Source organism: Mustelus asterias, chromosome 17 (assembly GCF_964213995.1).
Source record: "Mustelus asterias chromosome 17, sMusAst1.hap1.1, whole genome shotgun sequence".
Taxonomy (NCBI): Eukaryota; Metazoa; Chordata; class Chondrichthyes; order Carcharhiniformes; family Triakidae; genus Mustelus; species Mustelus asterias.
Genome location: NC_135817.1, coordinates 46,896,724 through 46,915,438, shown reverse-complemented (window position 1 = coordinate 46,915,438; position 18,715 = coordinate 46,896,724). Strand labels below are relative to the sequence as shown.

General features: G+C 43.4%; 1 protein-coding gene across 4 annotated transcripts in view; it reads left to right on the top strand.

The window, feature by feature from the left end:
• The window catches only part of srpx (sushi-repeat containing protein X-linked), a 72,398-nt gene that overhangs the window by 38,338 nt on the left and 15,345 nt on the right, over positions 1-18,715 (top strand). For 3 of the 4 annotated variants that reach the window (XM_078232560.1, XM_078232558.1, XM_078232557.1), the window contains 3 exons: positions 1,296-1,422; positions 12,336-12,457; positions 15,908-16,087. In XM_078232560.1, coding sequence (XP_078088686.1) covers positions 1,296-1,422; positions 12,336-12,457; positions 15,908-16,087 — 429 coding nt within the window. The remainder of the gene's footprint in view (positions 1-1,295; positions 1,423-12,335; positions 12,458-15,907; positions 16,088-18,715) is intronic. The other variant, XM_078232559.1, reaches the window with a different exon arrangement.

The following is an 18,715-nucleotide window of genomic DNA, read 5'->3' as shown; positions in this document are numbered from 1 at the left end:
CATATTTCAAATATTCAAACATCATTCTGTTAAGTTTACAATGTCTATCTGAGGAATAAACCATTTTGAAGGCGTCCTTTTTAGAACAATTAATAATGTACCATGTATGGAATCTGTAGCTAACTTCTTTACTGCCAGGTAGTGTATTGCATTTTTTAGGTACCTGGTAATGTTATATCCACACGGCAACACTTAGCAAAAGGTTGGTTCTTAAACTATTTGGTTACCAATGTGATAGACAATTTACATTGAGTGCATATTTTAATGTATTTAATAAGGGCTTCCATATCTTTGGAATAGCGATCTGCACTGGCAGATTTGGGGTGGGATTTTCTGGCCATTCACGCCGGCAGGGTTCTCCTGTCCTGCCGCAGCGACCAGAGATTTGGCTGAGCATCAAATTCTCCGTCTTCGCTTACAGCGGAGGTGGGCGGTGAATGGCTGGAAAATTCCGACTTTGATGTGAAATGAGAATGTGAATGGCTTCGCTACATTTCAATAAAGTAGGAAAATCTGTGGGAAAGGGAGATAGAAAATGAAAGGTTGATTGTTGCCAGGATGTTTGAAAAGCATAAAATCCTGTATTTATATAGTTGGTCAGGATGATCATTTCAGTAAATCCATTGCACATTTTTAGACAATATCTTAGAGAAATCACACTTCTGAAGAATGCAAATTAAATTAATTGATTTATACGAAGAGTCGTGACACAGTTGCTGAAATGCTTGATGTCAACAACACATGGAAGGGGAGGATTGAGGAACTCTTTGAGGGCAAAGGGACAAAGGACTGGGTGGGAAGAGGCAATTAGAGGGGGAGGAAGCTTGTGTTGAGTACAGTGCAGCCCCGTTGTAACGCGATGGTTGGGGTCCATAAAATGTTATCGCGAATGTTATCGGTGTCGCGCTAAATCACTAAACTGGAAAGAGCAAAAAAAAGGGTCCAATGATTCATCGCGTCATATCCGATTTCGCGCTAAATCGGAGCTCGTAAAATCGGGGTTCCACTGTATAAATCCCAGGATGAACCAGTTGGACCAAATTGCCAGTTCATTGAAACAAATTACAAATACAAATTCCCAAAATGCAAGTTTGGCCTAAATCTGGTTTAATTGCCTATAATCTTGCAAATGAACAGGTTCAAAGATGACTTAAATTGAAACTTTAAATTTTAAAGATCTTTGAGTTATAATAGTTTGATATTATTGAAGCCACAAGTGCACATTTTCAGTATCTCCAGATTGAGAATAGTTGATGCTACCAGATCAATTAAATATATCTCTACATTTTTCATAGATTTAGACCCACCAAAAATAAGGTGTCCCAGCTTCAAGGAGAAGACGGCTGAACCTGAGAAGCTGACGGTGCGGGTGAACTGGGACACTCCTGAAGGAAAAGACACAGCCGATGGCATTTTGACAAAGTAATTGGTATTTTTGACATGAGAGGAAATGTCATGCAGAGGCAGTGCCGGGATATTCCAACCCCGTCATCGCAGGATCCGCCATGCGGGAAGCGATGGGCCGGTCAAAAGTCCATTGACTTTCAGCGGAACGCGAAGATCCCAGGGGTGGACAGGGCTGGAAAATCCAAGCCACTGACTCAGAACCACTGGCTGGAATTTTCTAGCCCCTCCTGCAGGTGGGATCTTCTGGCCCCGCTGAAGTCAATGGTTGTTTGAATGGTTCGCCACATCTACCGAGGGGGAGCTCACCGCAGCGGGGCCAGAAAGTTTGGGCCGTTGTTGGGTTAACCTTTTAAAATTCTATGGTAAAGTACGGTTGGTGTCTATGTAAATAATAGTTCTTCATTTAGTTTGCATTATGGAAATGAGAAATTTTAAGTTTTTTTGTTCATTCGTGGAACATGGATGTCACTGGCTGGCCAGCATTTATTGTCCAACCCTAGCTGCCCGAGAGCAGTTGAGAGTCAACCACATTGCTGTGGGTGTGGAGTCACATATAGGCCAGGCCAGGTGAGAATGGCAGATTTCCTTCCCTCAAGGACATTAGTGAACCAGATGGGTTTTTTCGACAATGGTTTCATGGTTATCAGTAGGTTTTTAATTCCAGTTTCTTTTTAATTGAATTCAAATTCTGCCATGGCAGGATTCGAACCCGGGTCCCCAGAACATTATCTGAGTTTCTGGATTAATAGTCCAGTGATAATACCGCTAGATCATCGCCTCCCCTTGAGAGAAATTCATACATAATATCAGAAACAGTTGGGATATGTTGACTATTTCTGGTAAATATTGCTGTTCATTGATGTAATATAATGTATAATGTGTATAACATAATGTTTACAATATGGTAAAATTGAAACCAGATTTTCTAATATCAGGAGTGAGTAAAGCATTCCGGAAGTAATTGACTCAGGGATTCAATCAATTTTAGTCCACGCATTAAATTTTAACTTGTAGAGTTGAACACGCTTGTTATCAATTTATGCCTCTTCCTTGATCCATACGGATTTTCATCCATTATCATCCTTTTCCTTTTGTTCTTGCTGCATCTCATCATTTGCAACCCTATGAATTAATCCATTTTTATTATTGAACTTAACTTGCATTTTACTGTTCAGTAAGTTTTTTAAAGAAGTGTTTGGTATCAATATCCCCCTTAGATACAGAAACAAAAACCTAAAATGCTGGAAATTCTTCATCAGGAAAAATGACACATGAACATGTGACATCCTTCCCCCTTCCCCACTACCCTCATAGTACAAATCTTGTCCCATTTTTCTTCTCTTCAGCTCTGACAAAGGGCCATCCAGACTCGAAACGTTGGCTCTATTCTCTCCACAGACGCTGTCAGGCCTGCTGAGATTTTCCAGCATTTTCTGGTTTTGTTTCTGAATTTTTATTTATGGGCAGGATTGCTGTTTGGGGACTGGAGTCTCGTTTTATTGGGATGGTTGAAACTTTTGTGTATTGATAATGCCACTACTATGTAAATGAGAAGTCTTAATTCATTTTGTGTATCCATGATTGAAATCTTGGGGTCATAGTCTGAGGATTCAGGGTAGTCATGATGTGGAGATGCCAGTGTTGGACTGAGTCGACCATTTAGTCATGATCTGGAGATGCTGGCGTTGGACTGGGGTAAACACAGTAAGGAGTCTAACAACACCCGGTTAAAGTCCAACAGGTTCCACACACATGAGGACGGCCTCAACGGATGAATGAACACCGCTCGACAATCACCAGGCAAGACTGTTCTCTTCCTGTTGGGGAGCACTTCAGCGGTCACAGGTATTCAACCTCTGATATTCGGGTAAGCATTCTCCAAGGCGGCCTTCACGACACATGACAACGCAGAGTCACTGAGCAGAGACTGATAGCCAGGTTCCGCACACATGAGGACGGCCTCAACCGGGATCTTGGGTTTATGTCACAGGTTGAGGCCGTCCTCATGTGTGCGGAACCTGTTGGACTTTAACCTGGTGTTGTTAGACTCCTTACTGTGTAGACCATTTAGGACAGAGGTGAGGAGACATTTCTTCACCCAAAGAGTGGTGAGCCTGTGGAATTCATTACCACAGGAAGTAGTTGATGCCAAAACATTGAATGTATTCAAGAGGTGGCTGGATATAGCACTTGGGGCGAATGGGATCAAAAGTTATGGGGAAAAAGCAGGATTGGGCTATTGAGTTGGATGATCAGCCATGAACGTAATGAATGGCGGAGCAGGCTTGAAGGGCCAAATGGCCGTCTCCTACTCCTATCTTCTATGTTTCTATGAATAATACACTCAGACGAGGGCGGTGGCGGGCTCTGCACCTGGGAGTCAGTGGCATTCTGACTTCTGGGCCCACCATTGAAACATGCCCGATAAAGCACTAATTGGAGCAAATGAATTTGCAGGGCGGGTTTAAGGCTTTCATCCTGCCCAATTATTGTTGGATGGTGCTTCCAAGGTTGTTGGCGGTGATCCGGAATGAGGTCACGGCCAGGAACTTGCACTGACCCATGTCAGGGGACCCAGGCAATGCTGGTAGTCATCAGAGTTGTGAGACTCATTGGAACTTCAGAGATCTGCAGGCTTTTATGGTGAGTATGCATTTTCTTGAGTCCTGATGTATCCAAACTTTGCCACTGAGCAGAGGAGGCTTTATTTTTGAACGAGAACAAGTTTTCCACATCTTAGTGTGGCAGAATTTTCTAGTTATTGCATGTTTCATTCCAGAAATGTTGGAGCCATTGGAGTGAAGGGAGAGGCAGGGGAGAGGAGCCAAACCAGCCACTCGATTTAACGATGATTCCCTCAGAGCCCCTCTTTGTGTCGAACTATCTGACCAAAACACGTGCTGCCTTGGAGGAGGTAGCTGAGGCAGTCAGCAGTGTTGGGCTGGTGAGGAGAACCTGGTCTCAGTGCCAGAAGATTTCACGAGGATGGCCAAGCTGAGTCAGTCTTCATTAACCTTATGCCATCGCGAATGAAGGAGGAGAGTGAGTTTGGCTGGAAATCCAGTGCAACGCAATGCGACAAAGAGATTGCTGTCAGTGCCAATGTCAGTGTGCTCTGTTGCTTTGGTCCAGTTGGAGGGTATTGGTGGCCGGGGGTGGGGGGTGGGGGGGGGTGGGCGGTGGTTGGAGGCTGTTGGCACACTAGATAGATGAGGGATGTGCAAAGCATCTAGGTTACCAAACACTTAGCTAATAATGTGTTGGCGGCATGTTGTTAAATAAGCTGGTGGTTTCAATTTTACACACCTTTTGAGGAGTAACTGCCCACAGTGCCAAAGAGTGAGGCTGGACCTCTGGGACTGTGCTGAGCCTAGTGGCCTTGATGCCATTTGAAGAGGAGGTGCTGACACGCGCTGACACAGTCATCCAGGATGATAAGCAGAGGCAAGGTTGGAGGAAGGCCTGGGTCTGGTGAGGTGGCAAATGCACAAATGGATAGAAAAGAGGAGAGTGCAAGTGGGGGGTGGATGGAGGTTTGACATGATGCAATGAAACTTATTAAAATCATTCTGAGACTCAAACCCAGGGAAGCTTCATAATCAGAAGCTACAGATGTTTGTACTGGTCTGCATAGTCTCATCTCTCATGTTGCACGAGTAATGTTACAGAGTTTTGTGTGGGAAGGTCTGTAGTGAGTTCTGGCCCTCTGACTTGTATCTTTCTGCCACAGGTGAAACCTCTGCCACATACCCTCCTCTGGATGGCAGTTTGCCACTCCCCTCCAAGGTAGAGGAAGAACCTGTGGAGGATGCAGCGTCATATCTTCTCTCTGTCCCTAGCACCAGCGCAGATACTGACGTCTCGGTCTCATGCATCAAAACGGAGGGAGCACAGGTGAGCGCACTTCACGGTCGTACGTGCAGCTGCCAGAGAGAGCGGTGGAGCAGGCCTCGGGCAGTCAGAGGAGTCTCCTGGATGCTCCACAGACAGATTTTGAGTCTGGTGATGAACCCCTGGAGTCAGCCCCATAAGGTGGCAGATGCTGGATGTCCAGTGCGAGGTCCATGAAGATATGGTTGGTATGCCAGAAGGGTTGCATGCTCTGGCCCGGATTGTGGCAGTGCCCATCCAACCCACATACACAGCAATCACCCACTCAACGGAGGACCAAGACTGGACAGATTGGCGACGGACCTGAAGGCTCAAACCAAGTGTATTGTAGACATCAGTGTGGGCATGTGTTCCAACCTCAGAGCCACAATGATGGGGGACTGGGAACACGGGCACAGACCCGGCTCTTGGGATCTCGCAGGGAGGACCAAACGGTCCCAGTGCTGGAGGATGAACAGGATCTTCTGCCCTGTGGGAGCACCTGTCAGGGTGCTTCTGATGGGTGCAGCATCTTCTCCGTCTACCCACCATTGACATCGTCCTCGTGTAGCGCTGCAGTGACAGGAAATCATCTACGAGGAGGCTTCTAACGTGGGGGGCTGCTCAAGGCCACAGCCACACAGTGGACGCCCACTGAAGTCATCCAGGGCAAGGGAGGTGGCAGAGCAGCCACCTCGCTCCCGTGCACCCGCAAGTGAGAGGGGAGCACTCGTAAATGCATCTAAAAAAACTCCACAGTAGTCAACAAAAGAGGGACAAATAGGTCAGAAACTTATTCCTGTGAATGTAACTAATGATTGTAGGTTTGTAAATAAACCCAGACTTCATGGTCAGACTTCATGGTGGTGTTGTCACACTATGCTGTGGCTGTAGGACTTGTATCAGGAGATGGACAAAAGCTCAATAATATGGATGCAGGGCAGGATGCCTCGTGTGCTAATGTCTGGAATGACGGTGACATGAATCACACATGGAAATGGGTCTGGACACCCATTTACTACATGAGTGTAAATGCATTCCTGAGGCTGGGACTTTTGACACTATTGAAACCTTATTGATGCATTCCTAGTGCCATGACCATCCACGTGATCGCAGCCGGGGCCTTCGACCTGAACATTGCATCACCTCATCCTCTGAGGATTAGCTCCTACCTGGCAAGCCCTCGTTCTCCAGGGCACCCCCTTTTTTTGGATAATGGCCCCAGCGTACCACAACTATCAGGGATGCAGAAACTGCAGTGCCCCTCCAAATCTGTCAAGGCATCTGGAACTCATTTTTAAGAGGCTGATGGTTTGCCCAGCAATGGCCTTGGTGCTTTTGTGGCTGCCATAGTATCTCTTCCCTATTTCTGTTCCGGCACCATCATGGGTATTATTAACCATCTCTTCAATGGGTAACTCTTGTTACTTATAAGACATCCATCCAGGGCTTCAGAGCCACTAAATAGGTCTGACACCTGAAGAGTTTCAAACAATGAAGGAGTTGTGGCTGCTGCCTAGGCCTACACCTGTCTGATTCATCAATAATGGTCACAGAGCAGCTGGGTGTTCAATAAGTGGAAGCCCTTCTTGTTGATGAAGGAGCAGGGCTGTCCAGCAGGAACTTTCCTGCTGATGTGCATCCAACCAGTGCCTCCCATATCCTGGGGAAACCTGCAAATGCTGCAAACCCTCTGGCACTATCCAGCTAATTCTGCTTGTCCAGTGTGAAGGAGATGTAATTCTCTGCCCAATCTCTTCCTGTATGTTTGAGAGGCTGCATAGGACCATCTTTGCCTCCGCTGAGGATGTATGATGGCTTCATTACCCCAGGGGATTGGCTCTGGCCCCTTAATGTACAGTAAGAAGTTTAACAACACCAGGTTAAAGTCCAACAGGTTTATTTGGTAGCAAAAGCCACACAAGCTTTCGAGGCTCTGAGCCCCTTCTTCAGGTGAGTGGGAATTCTGTTCACAAACAGAACTTATAAGACACAGACTCAATTTACATGAATAATGGTTGGAATGCGAATACTTACAACTAATCCAGTCTTTAAGAAACAAAACAATGGGAGTGGAGAGAGCATCAAGACAGGCTAAAAAGATGTGTATTGTCTCCAGACAAGACAGCCAGTGAAACTCTGCAGGTCCACGCAACTGTGGGAGTTACAAATAGTGTGACATAAATTCTGATTCTAGGATCGCATGATAAAGACTCAGGAGGAAAAAAGCAGAAATATTTATGTGAAATAGTGTGACATAAACCCAATATCCCGGTTGAGGCCGTCCTTGTGTGTGCGGAACCTGGCTATCAGTTTCTGCTCCGTGACTCTGCGCTGTCGTGTGTCGCGAAGGCCGCCTTGGAGAGCGCTTACCCGAATATCAGAGGCCGAATGCCCGTGACCGCTGAAGTGCTCCCCAACAGGAAGAGAACAGTCTTGCCTGGTGATTGTCGAGCGGTGTTCATTCATCCGTTGTCGCAGCGTCTGCATAGTTTCCCCAATGTACCATGCCTCGGGACATCCTTTCTTGCAGCGTATCAGGTAGACAACGTTGGCCGAGTTGCAAGAGTATGTACCGTGTACCTGGTGGATGGTGTTCTCACGTGAGATGATGGCATCTGTGTCGATGATCCGGCACGTCTTGCAGAGGTTGCTGTGGCAGGGTTGTGTGGTGTCTTGGTCACTGTTCTCCTGAAGGCTGGGTAGTTTGCTGCGGACAATGGTCTGTTTGAGGTTGTGCGGTTGTTTGAAGGCAAGAAGTGGGGGTGTGGGGATGGCCTTGGCGAGATGTTCGTCTTCATCAATGACATGTTGAAGGCTCCGGAGGAGATGCCGTAGCTTCTCCGCTCCGGGGAAGTACTGGACAACGAAGGGTACTCTGTCCACTGTGTCCCGTGTTTGTCTTCTGAGGAGGTCGGTGCGGTTTTTCGCTGTGGCGCGTTGGAACTGTTGATCAATGAGTCTAGCGCCATATCCTGTTCTTATGAGGGCATCTTTCAGCGTCTGGAGGTGTCTGTTGCGATCCTCCTCATCCGAGCAGATCCTGTGTATACGGAGGGCTTGTCCGTAGGGGATGGCTTCTTTAACGTGTTTAGGGTGGAAGCTGGAGAAGTGGAGCATCGTGAGGTTATCCGTGGGCTTGCGGTACAGTGAGGTGCTGAGGTGACCGTCCTTAATGGAGATGCGCGTGTCCAAGAATGCAACCGATTCCGGAGAGTAGTCTATGGTGAGCCTGATGGTGGGATGGAACTTGTTGATGTCATCATAGAGTTGTTTCAGTGATTGTTCACCATGAGTCCAAAGGAAGAAAATGTCATCGATGTATCTAGTGTATAGCACCGGTTGAAGGTCCCGTGCGGTGAAGAAGTCTTGTTCGAACCTGTGCATGAAGATGTTGGCATATTGAGGTGCAAATTTGGTCCCCATGGCTGTTCCGTGTGTCTGGATGAAGAACTGGTTGTTGAAGGTGAAGATATTGTGGTCCAGGATGAAGCGGATGAGATGTAAAATTGCATCTGGAAACTGGCAGTTGTTGGCGCTGAGCACTGAGGCCGTTGCAGCAATGCCATCGTCATGGGGGATGCTGGTGTAGAGTGCTGAGACATCCATTGTGACGAGGAGCGCTCCTGGTTCAACTGCTCCATGTGTGCCGAGTTTCTGTAGGAAGTCCGTCGTGTCGCGACAAAAGCTGGGGGTTCTTTGTACAATGGGTTTCAGGATGCCCTCGACATAGCCGGAGAGGTTCTCGCACAGGGTCCCATTGCCCGATACGATGGGACGGCCGGGTGTGTTTGCCTTGTGTATCTTCGGGAGGCAGTAGAGATCTCCAACGCGGGGAGTACGTGGGATGAGAGCACGGAGGGTGTTCTGAAGGTCCGGATCAAAGGTCTTGATCAGAGTGTTGAGTTGACGGGTGTGTTTTTTGGTCGGATCTGCAGGTAACTGTCTGTAGTGTTCCTCGTTGTTGAGTTGTCGGTACACTTCTTTGCAGTAATCCGTTCTGTTCAGTATGACGATGGCCCCTCCTTTGTCTGCTGGTTTGATGCATCTCCACATCATGACTACCCTTAATGTACCACCAGTACATCCTGGATCTCTCAATCTGCCCGTCTTCCTCTCCTGCCCCTCACTGGAGGTTGTGTCTCCAACTAATATCACAATTGCTCATTTTGCTCAATACTTTAAAGCCTGGGGTGATAGACAAGGGCTAAATAGAGCACTCAGCAGGCAAATTAAAGGCCTCCAGTTAACATAAGTTTTAAATGGAAACTCTGCTTCTTGAATAAAGAGTAAAAAAAATTAGAAGCCTTTCCACCAGCTGCACTGATGATCTCACCCACAGTAACAGGGGATGGCCTAGTGGTATTATCACCAGCCTATTAATCCAGAAACTCAGCTAATGTTCTGGAGACCCAAGTTCGAATCCCACCACAGCAGATAAAAAATATCTGGAATTAAGAATTTATTGATGACCATGAAACAATTGTTGGAAAAACCCATTTGGTTAACTAATGTCCTTTAGGGAAAGAAATCTGCCGTCCTCACCTCAGCTGGTCTACATGTGACTCCAGAGCCATGGCAATGTGGTTGACTCTCAACTGCCCTCTGAACAAGGACAACAAGGGATGGGCAATAAATGCTGGTCAGCCAGCGATGCCCATGTCCCACGAATGAATAAAAAGAAACAGATGTTTTGCAGCACAAAATTAGACCATTCGACCCATTATAGCTGTGCCAGCTGTGTTAGAGTAATTCTAAACTAATCCCATAAATCTTCTTTTACCCATAGTCCAGTATCATTTCCCACTTCAAATATTTGTCTAATTTTCTGCCTCAACGATTTCCTCATTCTCCAACAACTCACTTTGCAAAGAACCTTCTTCTGACTTGTCTCCTCAATAAGTTGCAATTTTGAGATGACTTCCTTCATTTCTCCAAAATAACATCTTTCACTTTATCAAAATCTTTCATCATTTTAAATCGCTCCTCCTCACTCCAGTGGAATTACTCCCAATTTCATTTTGCTGAATCTACTTTTTTAGTCTCTATGGCTTTAGTGTTCTCTCTATGATAGTGTGCCAAAAAATACACACACGCACACACATCTTGTCTTTACCTGGAAACACACTAGTGTCTCTCATTAAATCTTAGTGTTCATCCTAGTGACCTAATGGTGCTTTGATGCAAACAGTTGCAACATGTAATATGGTATTATCAATGACTTGAAAAAATATTTGCTTTACTTCTGGTCTTCAATATCAATATAGCACTAATGGCAATATATGTTAAACTTTAGAATCCCTGCATGAGCCGAAGGGAGTGCACTTCCAAAGGTTAAAATGTTAGACCAGGATTAACTGTCAGGAAGAGAGGTTTTAAAGCTAAATAATAAATGTATTAAATCACATTACTTTGCTGAGTAGCAAACATTCTAATGTCTTGGGCTGTGCTGTTTCTTTAAATAAGAGTAGAATTTAATATAAACATGAAAGAACTTTATAGCCAGCAATCATTTAACACTGTATAGTGTCTCTAATTAAACCTTTTGCTTGGAAACTAGTTACCTGGAGCTGTTAAATCTACCCATGCATAAGGATAGATTCATAATTCCCCTATCATCATTGAAGGTTAATGAATAATTTATCGTGCGCTATTGGCAGGTAGCTGGAAACTGTGGGAATTCATTATTCACTTGGTAACTATCAAGGATTCATTTTGCCCAAGGATTCATTTTCATTTGTTGAAACACGTTTTAATTTGTATTGAACGGGAAAGTTCATGTCTCTTTCTAAAATATCGCGGAGGAAGATAAATAATTACTGCAAGTTGACAAGTAATTAAGTATCAAAATTTCACACTGCTGCTTTAACTTTTTGCCCTGCTAAATTCTGTTTTAGTTTGGTTATTTTGCAGCTTCATTTCCATTTCAGTTGTGGAAAGTTCTGAAATGGTGTCCTTAGTTGTAACAGGGCGCAGCAGTAGGTTAATAAAATAAAGTTGTTTTGATGTTGCAAGAACATTCCTTAGTGAGACGTTGGTTGACATCCCAGCAGAGAGAGAGAGAGAGAAAAAAATCAGAAGATGAATCACCACGGCATCCTCTATCGAACAATTTTATGATTGCATTGGTCAGGGACAGAGGGGAATTCTCTGTCTTTTCAACCAGGGCATAGTGTCGGGTGGCAGGTTGGGGAGTACGGATAGAGTGGGGAGGAAGAAACAAAAAGTGTGAAAATTCAATCAGTTCCAGAGTACTGCCTAATACTGTATAGTCTGTGGTGATGATTTTGCTTTAATTATTTTCAGAACAATGGTTTATATAAAGTCTTCTGATTAGCACCCCCTATTTCCATGCATTCAATTCCATAAACTCTACATTGATTATTGCAACCTACAGTGCAAATACATACATTATCCACAATGTGGAGGTGGAAAGTTACAGATGTAAATGAAAGGATATAATTTAAAATACATTAAAAACTTTGAGTAACATCTTTTATTTCAAAATAATGGTTTACACAAGTTGGTACAGATTCTGAGAGGAGCTGCACTGGCCACATGCAAAAGGAATCCCCCAAAACAGCAATCTGGAGTTTTATTCCAGTACTGTAGTTTATATAATGCAGTCTAGCAGGCTCCAGATTGATAACAGCAATGAAGCTTTTTGAGTATCTTGCTCACTTTGAGGTGATGAACATATTACCTGAACAAACTTATGTTGCTGCATTTTTGCATTTGAATTAAGTTGGATTTGATCATGTTGTGATCATGAATATGCAAACTCCACACACTGGAGTTTGCACATTCTCCCTCTGTCTGCGTGGGTTTCCTCCCACAGTCCAAAGATGTGCGGGTTAGGTTGATTGGCCATGCTACATTGCCCCTTAGTGTCAGGAGGACTAGCAGAGTGGATGGGTAGGGTTGTGGGGATGGGGTCTGGGTGGGATTGTGGTTTGTGCAGACTCGATGGGCCAGGTGGCCTCCTTCTGCATTGTCGGGCTTCTGTGTTGTGGGAAAATGCAACAAAGCTCTGGATTAACACATTTTTTTTCTTTTAGCGTTATATTGAAAGGCCCCCCTCCTCGCTCAGAATTTCCAGAGGGTCAACATAAGATTCAGTATACTGTTTTTGACAGGGCTGGGAACAAGGCTTCATGCCGCTTTACGATTAAGGTGAAGGGTAAGTCCTTTTTGATTATTCTTCATGCATTTTCAAATAATTGAGGGTCATTGCATCATAAATAAAATACAGTACAAATGTTATACTTTATTTTCTAGACTATTTTACAACCATTGTTGCCTCTTTTAAGATGGTAATTACTTTATCCTCTTGAAAGGCATCAATTTAGGCATCTTATTGCATGTCTTTGCACAGAACTTTGCAGTCCTTCAGTTCTGGCCTCTTGTGCAATGTGTATTTCTTTTGCCCCATCCTTGACAGCCCTGCCTTCAGCTGTCTTGGGTCTGTGTTCTGGAATTACCTCCCTATTCCTCTCTGCCTCTGTCCCTCTCCATCCCTCAAGATGCTCTATAAAATCTACCTCTTTGAACAACCTTTTGGTCACTTGTCCTAATATGTGGCTTTGTGTCATATTTTGTCTGATAATGCTTCTGTGATATCCTTTTGGATGTTTTACTACATTAAATGAGCTATATAAATGTGAATTCTTGTAATTTACTTTTTGCCCCAATCTGGGAGATTTTTCACTTTGGTAACCAAAGAGAAATATTGAGACATGTAAAAAAAAAGTGAATCTCAAAAATGGATGTGCAACTTCAGATATGCTTAAAACTTTACAGCCGTGTGTTCTAACTTTCTCTTACCCGTGCTTTCTCCTAACTGGGGGAAAGGCCAACAGATGACTGGTCCCTGGGTTTCTACCAATGCCAATCGGAGAGAAGATGCAGACGAGCAGTCCAGAATAATTCTCACTTGTTGTTATTTGGAAACACCCAGCTTTTCTGTGACACTCTTGCTACTATTCACTGTTCAAATGATCTGGACACAGCAGTCAGTTCCTGCCAATCTGTAGACACTCACTGCTTCCTCTTTGAATGAAGGTCCAACTAATTTCCACACCCCACCCCCTTCCTCCGTCTGGCCAATTTTGTTCTCACATTGAACAATTTCTCTTGTAACTCATTGCAGTTCCTCCAAATAAAAGATGTTGCTCTGGGTCTCCATTTGTCTCAGATAAACCTACCTTTTTTAGGATGTGTGGAACATTCTTTGTTCCAGTCTTACTCGGGCCCCCTCCCAGAACTCCTCTGATACATTGATATGGGTGTCTTTTCCTACTTCTGTCCCAAATTGCAAAACTTCTTCAACTTTGCTTGCAATTTCCATCCTTCTATCACCTTCACATGGCCCACCCCCGACTCTTAACTTGCCTTATTTGGACTCTCAGTTTCCATTTCTGGGGATAGACAATCAACAAATATTCATTGTCAGCTCACTGATACAAGAGGTTCCTCACACCTTGCTTCCTCTAAAGATTCAATTCCTTTCTCCCAATTTCCATCTCCTCCGCATCTCATGATGTAATGATACGTATCTAAGGCTTCAATGTGTCCTCCTTTTTCCCCAACTGAGGACTCCCTGCTCACCGTGGTTGACAGGACCCTTGACCATCTCTGACACCATTTTCTGCACTTCTGCTCTCCTCCCTTCCAGGAACACGATGGTCCCCGCGCTGCTCCATCGTCCTCTGCCGACTGAAATGTTTCAGTGTAGCCCATCGTGAGCTTTAGATACAGCACCTCATCTTTTGAATAGGCAGTTAACAGCACTCTATTTCTATTAGGCCTGATGACCAAAAGCTTGGTCAAAGAAGTAGGTTTTAAGGAATTTCTTAAAGGTGGAAAGCACAGTAGAGAAGTGGAGAGGTTTAGGGAGGAGAGTCCAGAGCTTTAGGCCTAGGCAACTGATGGCACGGCCACCAATAGTGGAATGGTTACTCCAGTTCAATTCCCCTGCTCTTTCATAATTGTTTCATAATCTTTTTTAAAACCAATCTATTTCCAATTTAAATGTTGTTATAGTCTCTGACATAATAGCCATTTATGAAATAGCATTCCAGTTTTTAGTAACTTTCTTTCTCCTTTTTAGCAATAATCCTTCCTCTTTGTTTTGTTAATCAGCAGAAAACAGCCTTTTCCAGAATTTTGAAAAGACATTTTTCAATTTCAATCTTTCTCCCCTTCCAGTCGAAAAAAAGGACTTTTTAAAAAAAAAAGATATGAAGCAGAAAATCTCTTCTTCTATCCTTACCAAGACTGTTGCCCGGATTTTCTGTTTAGCCTCATCTTAATAAAGGAGCTCTGAGTTGGGCATATGATCCACACAGAGTCCAACACAGGCAGATAGCCAGAGGGGAAGTGAAATGATGCATAGTTCACCTGATTATTGTAAACCTTCATGATTTTAAAGGTACTTTTATTAGACTTCCTCGTGAAACTAAACAGTGTCAACCACGTGGAATATGAATAGCAGGTCTGATCACCATTCAAATATTCATAACCTAATTTGCCTTCAAAACTGAGATGATGTGGAGATGCCGGCGTTGGACTGGGGTAAACACAGTAAGAAGTTTAACAACACCAGGTTAAAGTCCAACAGGTTTATTTGGTAGCAAAAGCCACACAAGCTTTCGAGGCTCTGAGCCCCTTCTTCAGGTGAGTGGGAATTCTGTTCACAAACAGAACTTATAAGACACAGACTCAATTTACATGAATAATGGTTGGAATGCGAATACTTACAACTAATCCAGTCTTTAAGAAACAAAACAATGGGAGTGGAGAGAGCATCAAGACAGGCTAAAAAGATGTGTATTGTCTCCAGACAAGACAGCCAGTGAAACTCTGCAGGTCCACGCAACTGTGGGAGTTACAAATAGTGTGACATAAATTCTGATTCTAGGATCGCATGATAAAGACTCAGGAGGAAAAAAGCAGAAATATTTATGTGAAATAGTGTGACATAAACATAAATAGTGTGACATAAACCGGGATATTGGGTTTATGTCACACTATTTCACATAAATATTTCTGCTTTTTTCCTCCTGAGTCTTTATCATGCGATCCTAGAATCAGAATTTATGTCACACTATTTGTAACTCCCACAGTTGCGTGGACCTGCAGAGTTTCACTGGCTGTCTTGTCTGGAGACAATACACATCTTTTTAGCCTGTCTTGATGCTCTCTCCACTCCCATTGTTTTGTTTCTTAAAGACTGGATTAGTTGTAAGTATTCGCATTCCAACCATTATTCATGTAAATTGAGTCTGTGTCTTATAAGTTCTGTTTGTGAACAGAATTCCCACTCACCTGAAGAAGGGGCTCAGAGCCTCGAAAGCTTGTGTGGCTTTTGCTACCAAATAAACCTGTTGGACTTTAACCTGGTGTTGTTAAACTTCTTACTGTGTTCAAAACTGAGACGCAGAGGTCTATGAATTAAGTCATGGCAAAACATATTTACATCGTTAATGCAGCACAATTTTATTTACAGAGGTTAAATTACTGCAAATAGGTTATTCACACAATTATTTTGTATTCAGTAGATTCTAAAAACAGCAAAAAGCAATGTATTTATTTCTATGAGAACTGTGCTTTGAATTATATTTGTTACCAGTTCGACGCTGTGGGAAGCTCTCTCCACCAGACAATGGTTCAATTAAATGCTCCAGTGATGGGGATAACTATGGGGCAACCTGTGAATTTTCTTGCATGGGTGGCTATGAATTGCGAGGAAGCAAAGCAAGCGTTTGCCAGTACAACAGTATGTGGTCAGTGGCTGCACCAGTCTGTGCACGTAAGTGTGTTTGAGAGATACATTTTACACTATTAAAATTCTTGTAAATATCACCATTGTAACTAGTTCTCTGTTCATGTGTGTGTATGTACATATATACATATTTATATATATAATTGTGTGTGCGCGTACATTTACATGTATACTTTTACTGCCTAGATATACAATACACTGCAAAACAATCTTGTATGTGCTTATAAGCTGTTAATTAAACCTAACCCCATTCCAATCTTCAGAGTTTCTTCACCAAACAAGATCTTTGAGCTTGTATTTCCTAAACACTATTTATACTTTAAAAAAGAGAGCAATATCTCTCTTTGACAGTTGATCCAAACGTTTGTTACAATTATATTGTACATTAAAGGAATACGCCACCAGGCATTAAGAGTTCAAATAAAACATTGTACATAACATGGCATGATGCTTCTGTACTTATAAAATGACACAGCCTTTGACTTTTATCGCGGCTAATCCATCAGCCATATATTAAAATCTGATCATAATGCTCTGATATAATACTGTTTTGACTAACATTCGTAATCAAGTCATTGTTCTAAGAGTTTTCCTATTCTTCTTGCTGTAATTTTTCTAAAAACTCGAAACTCTAAATGTTTCAAAGTATGGTTTCTCGGATACTGACATCTTTCGCAAAAAAGAAGAGAAAGAACTTGCTTTGAAGTAATGACTTGTGTTGCCAAGGGCTGTCCCAATGAATTCTTTTTGAAGTATCCTCAGTCTATTTCAGTGGTATGACAGCCAATGTATTTACAGGCAGGACTTGCAGACAGAATTACCTGTTCATCTATTTTTGGTGGTGTTGGTCAGGGCAGCAAGTGATTAAATTTAACCATAACATTTCATTTTTAATAAGCAATCTTTGAGCTTTCTTTATTAGGATTTGGAATGTCAGAAGCCTGGACTTGCAGTCAGTATTTACCTTACAGTTATCATTCTGTGCCTCACTTTCCCTGGATATCTCTGTAGACTGAGTGTGTGCAGACTGTACAATGCATCAGGATTAGAAAGAAAGATCTTGCATTTCTATTTCCTTCGTGAATGAAGACTCACGTCATGTTGCAACAGGACTTCTGAGTTTTTATAATGCCCTGCATATTCACTAGCTTTATTCAGATGAACTTTCACAAACCACGATAATCCTAATGGGCTGAGTTTACAGTCCTCTGATGGCGTGTTTGAAAGAAAGGTTATTGAGGCCGTCAAATGCTCAATTAATGGCCACTTAAGAGTGTCACCCTGCTGTGCCATTATTTTACCAGCGGAAGTGGGAGGCCAAGTGGGTAGCCCAGCATCTTTTACTCGGTTAACAAAAACAAAGTGGTGGAAAAGCTCTGATGAAGGATCATCCTGATTTAAAACAAAGAAAATTGCAGCACAGGAACATGCCCTTTGGCCCTCCAAGCCTGCACCGACCATGCTGCCCGTCTGAACTAAAACTCCTTACTCTTACTGGAACCATATCCCTCTATTCCCATCCTATTCATGTATTTGTCCAGATGCCCCTTAAAAGTCACTATCGTATCTGCTCCCACTGCCTCCCCTGGCAGTGAGTTCCAGGCACCCACCAGCCTCTGCATAAAAAACCTTGCTTCGTACATCTCCTTTAAACCTTGCTCCTCACACCTTAAACCTATGCCCCCTAGTAATTGACTCTTCCACCCTAAGAAAAAGAACATTGGCTCTATTCTCGCTCCCCAGATGCTGTCACACCTGCTGAGATTTTCCAGCAATTTCTGTTTTTGCTTCAGATTCTACAGTAATTTGCCTTTTACTGGGTTAACTGGTGTCAAGCAAGATACAGGGAGATCCTCATTTGGGGGTTCTCTGTACGCATTGCAGACATCCATGCCATTTAAACCCCCCCATCGCCCCCGACCTCTCAAACATGGTTCCCTCCCCTCACTCACTTGCTCAGGCGTGCCAGCCAGCTCCAGCTGATACCCTGGATTTACCCTCACTCTGGCTTCCATAACCTCACCCTCTTCAGGTTATGGTTGTAATCCTAGCAATGGCCACAGAATGAACCTGCTGGTACAGTTAGAACTTCCTCTCCAGATGGGAGTGGGATGAGGGCTGAATTGGCTAAGGTGGACTGGGAGAGCAGACTGGTAGGTAGGACAGCTGAGGAACAGTGGAGGATTTTTAAGGAGATCCTTTTCAGTACTCAGCAACAATGTATTCCGGTGAAAAAGAAGGACTGTAAGAAAAGGGATAACTAGCCGTGGATAACGAAGGAAATTAAGGAGGGTATTAAATTAAAGACCGATGCATACAGAGTGGCCAAAAATAGTGGAGAATTGGAAGATTGGGAAAACTTTAAGAAACAACAAAGAACGACTAAAAAAGCGATAAAGAAAGGAAAGATAGGTTATGAAGCTAGGCTAGCTTAAATATAAAAAATGATAGTAAAAGCTTTTACAAATATATAAAAAGGAATAGAGTGGCAAGAGTGAATGTTGGACCCTTGGAGGACGAGAGGGGGGATTTAATAGTGGGAAATGGCTGAAACTTTAAATAAGTTTTTTGTGTCGGTCTTCACGGTGGAAGACACAAATAGTTTACCGAATATTAACGATAGAGGGTTGGTAGGAGGAGAGGTACTCAATACAA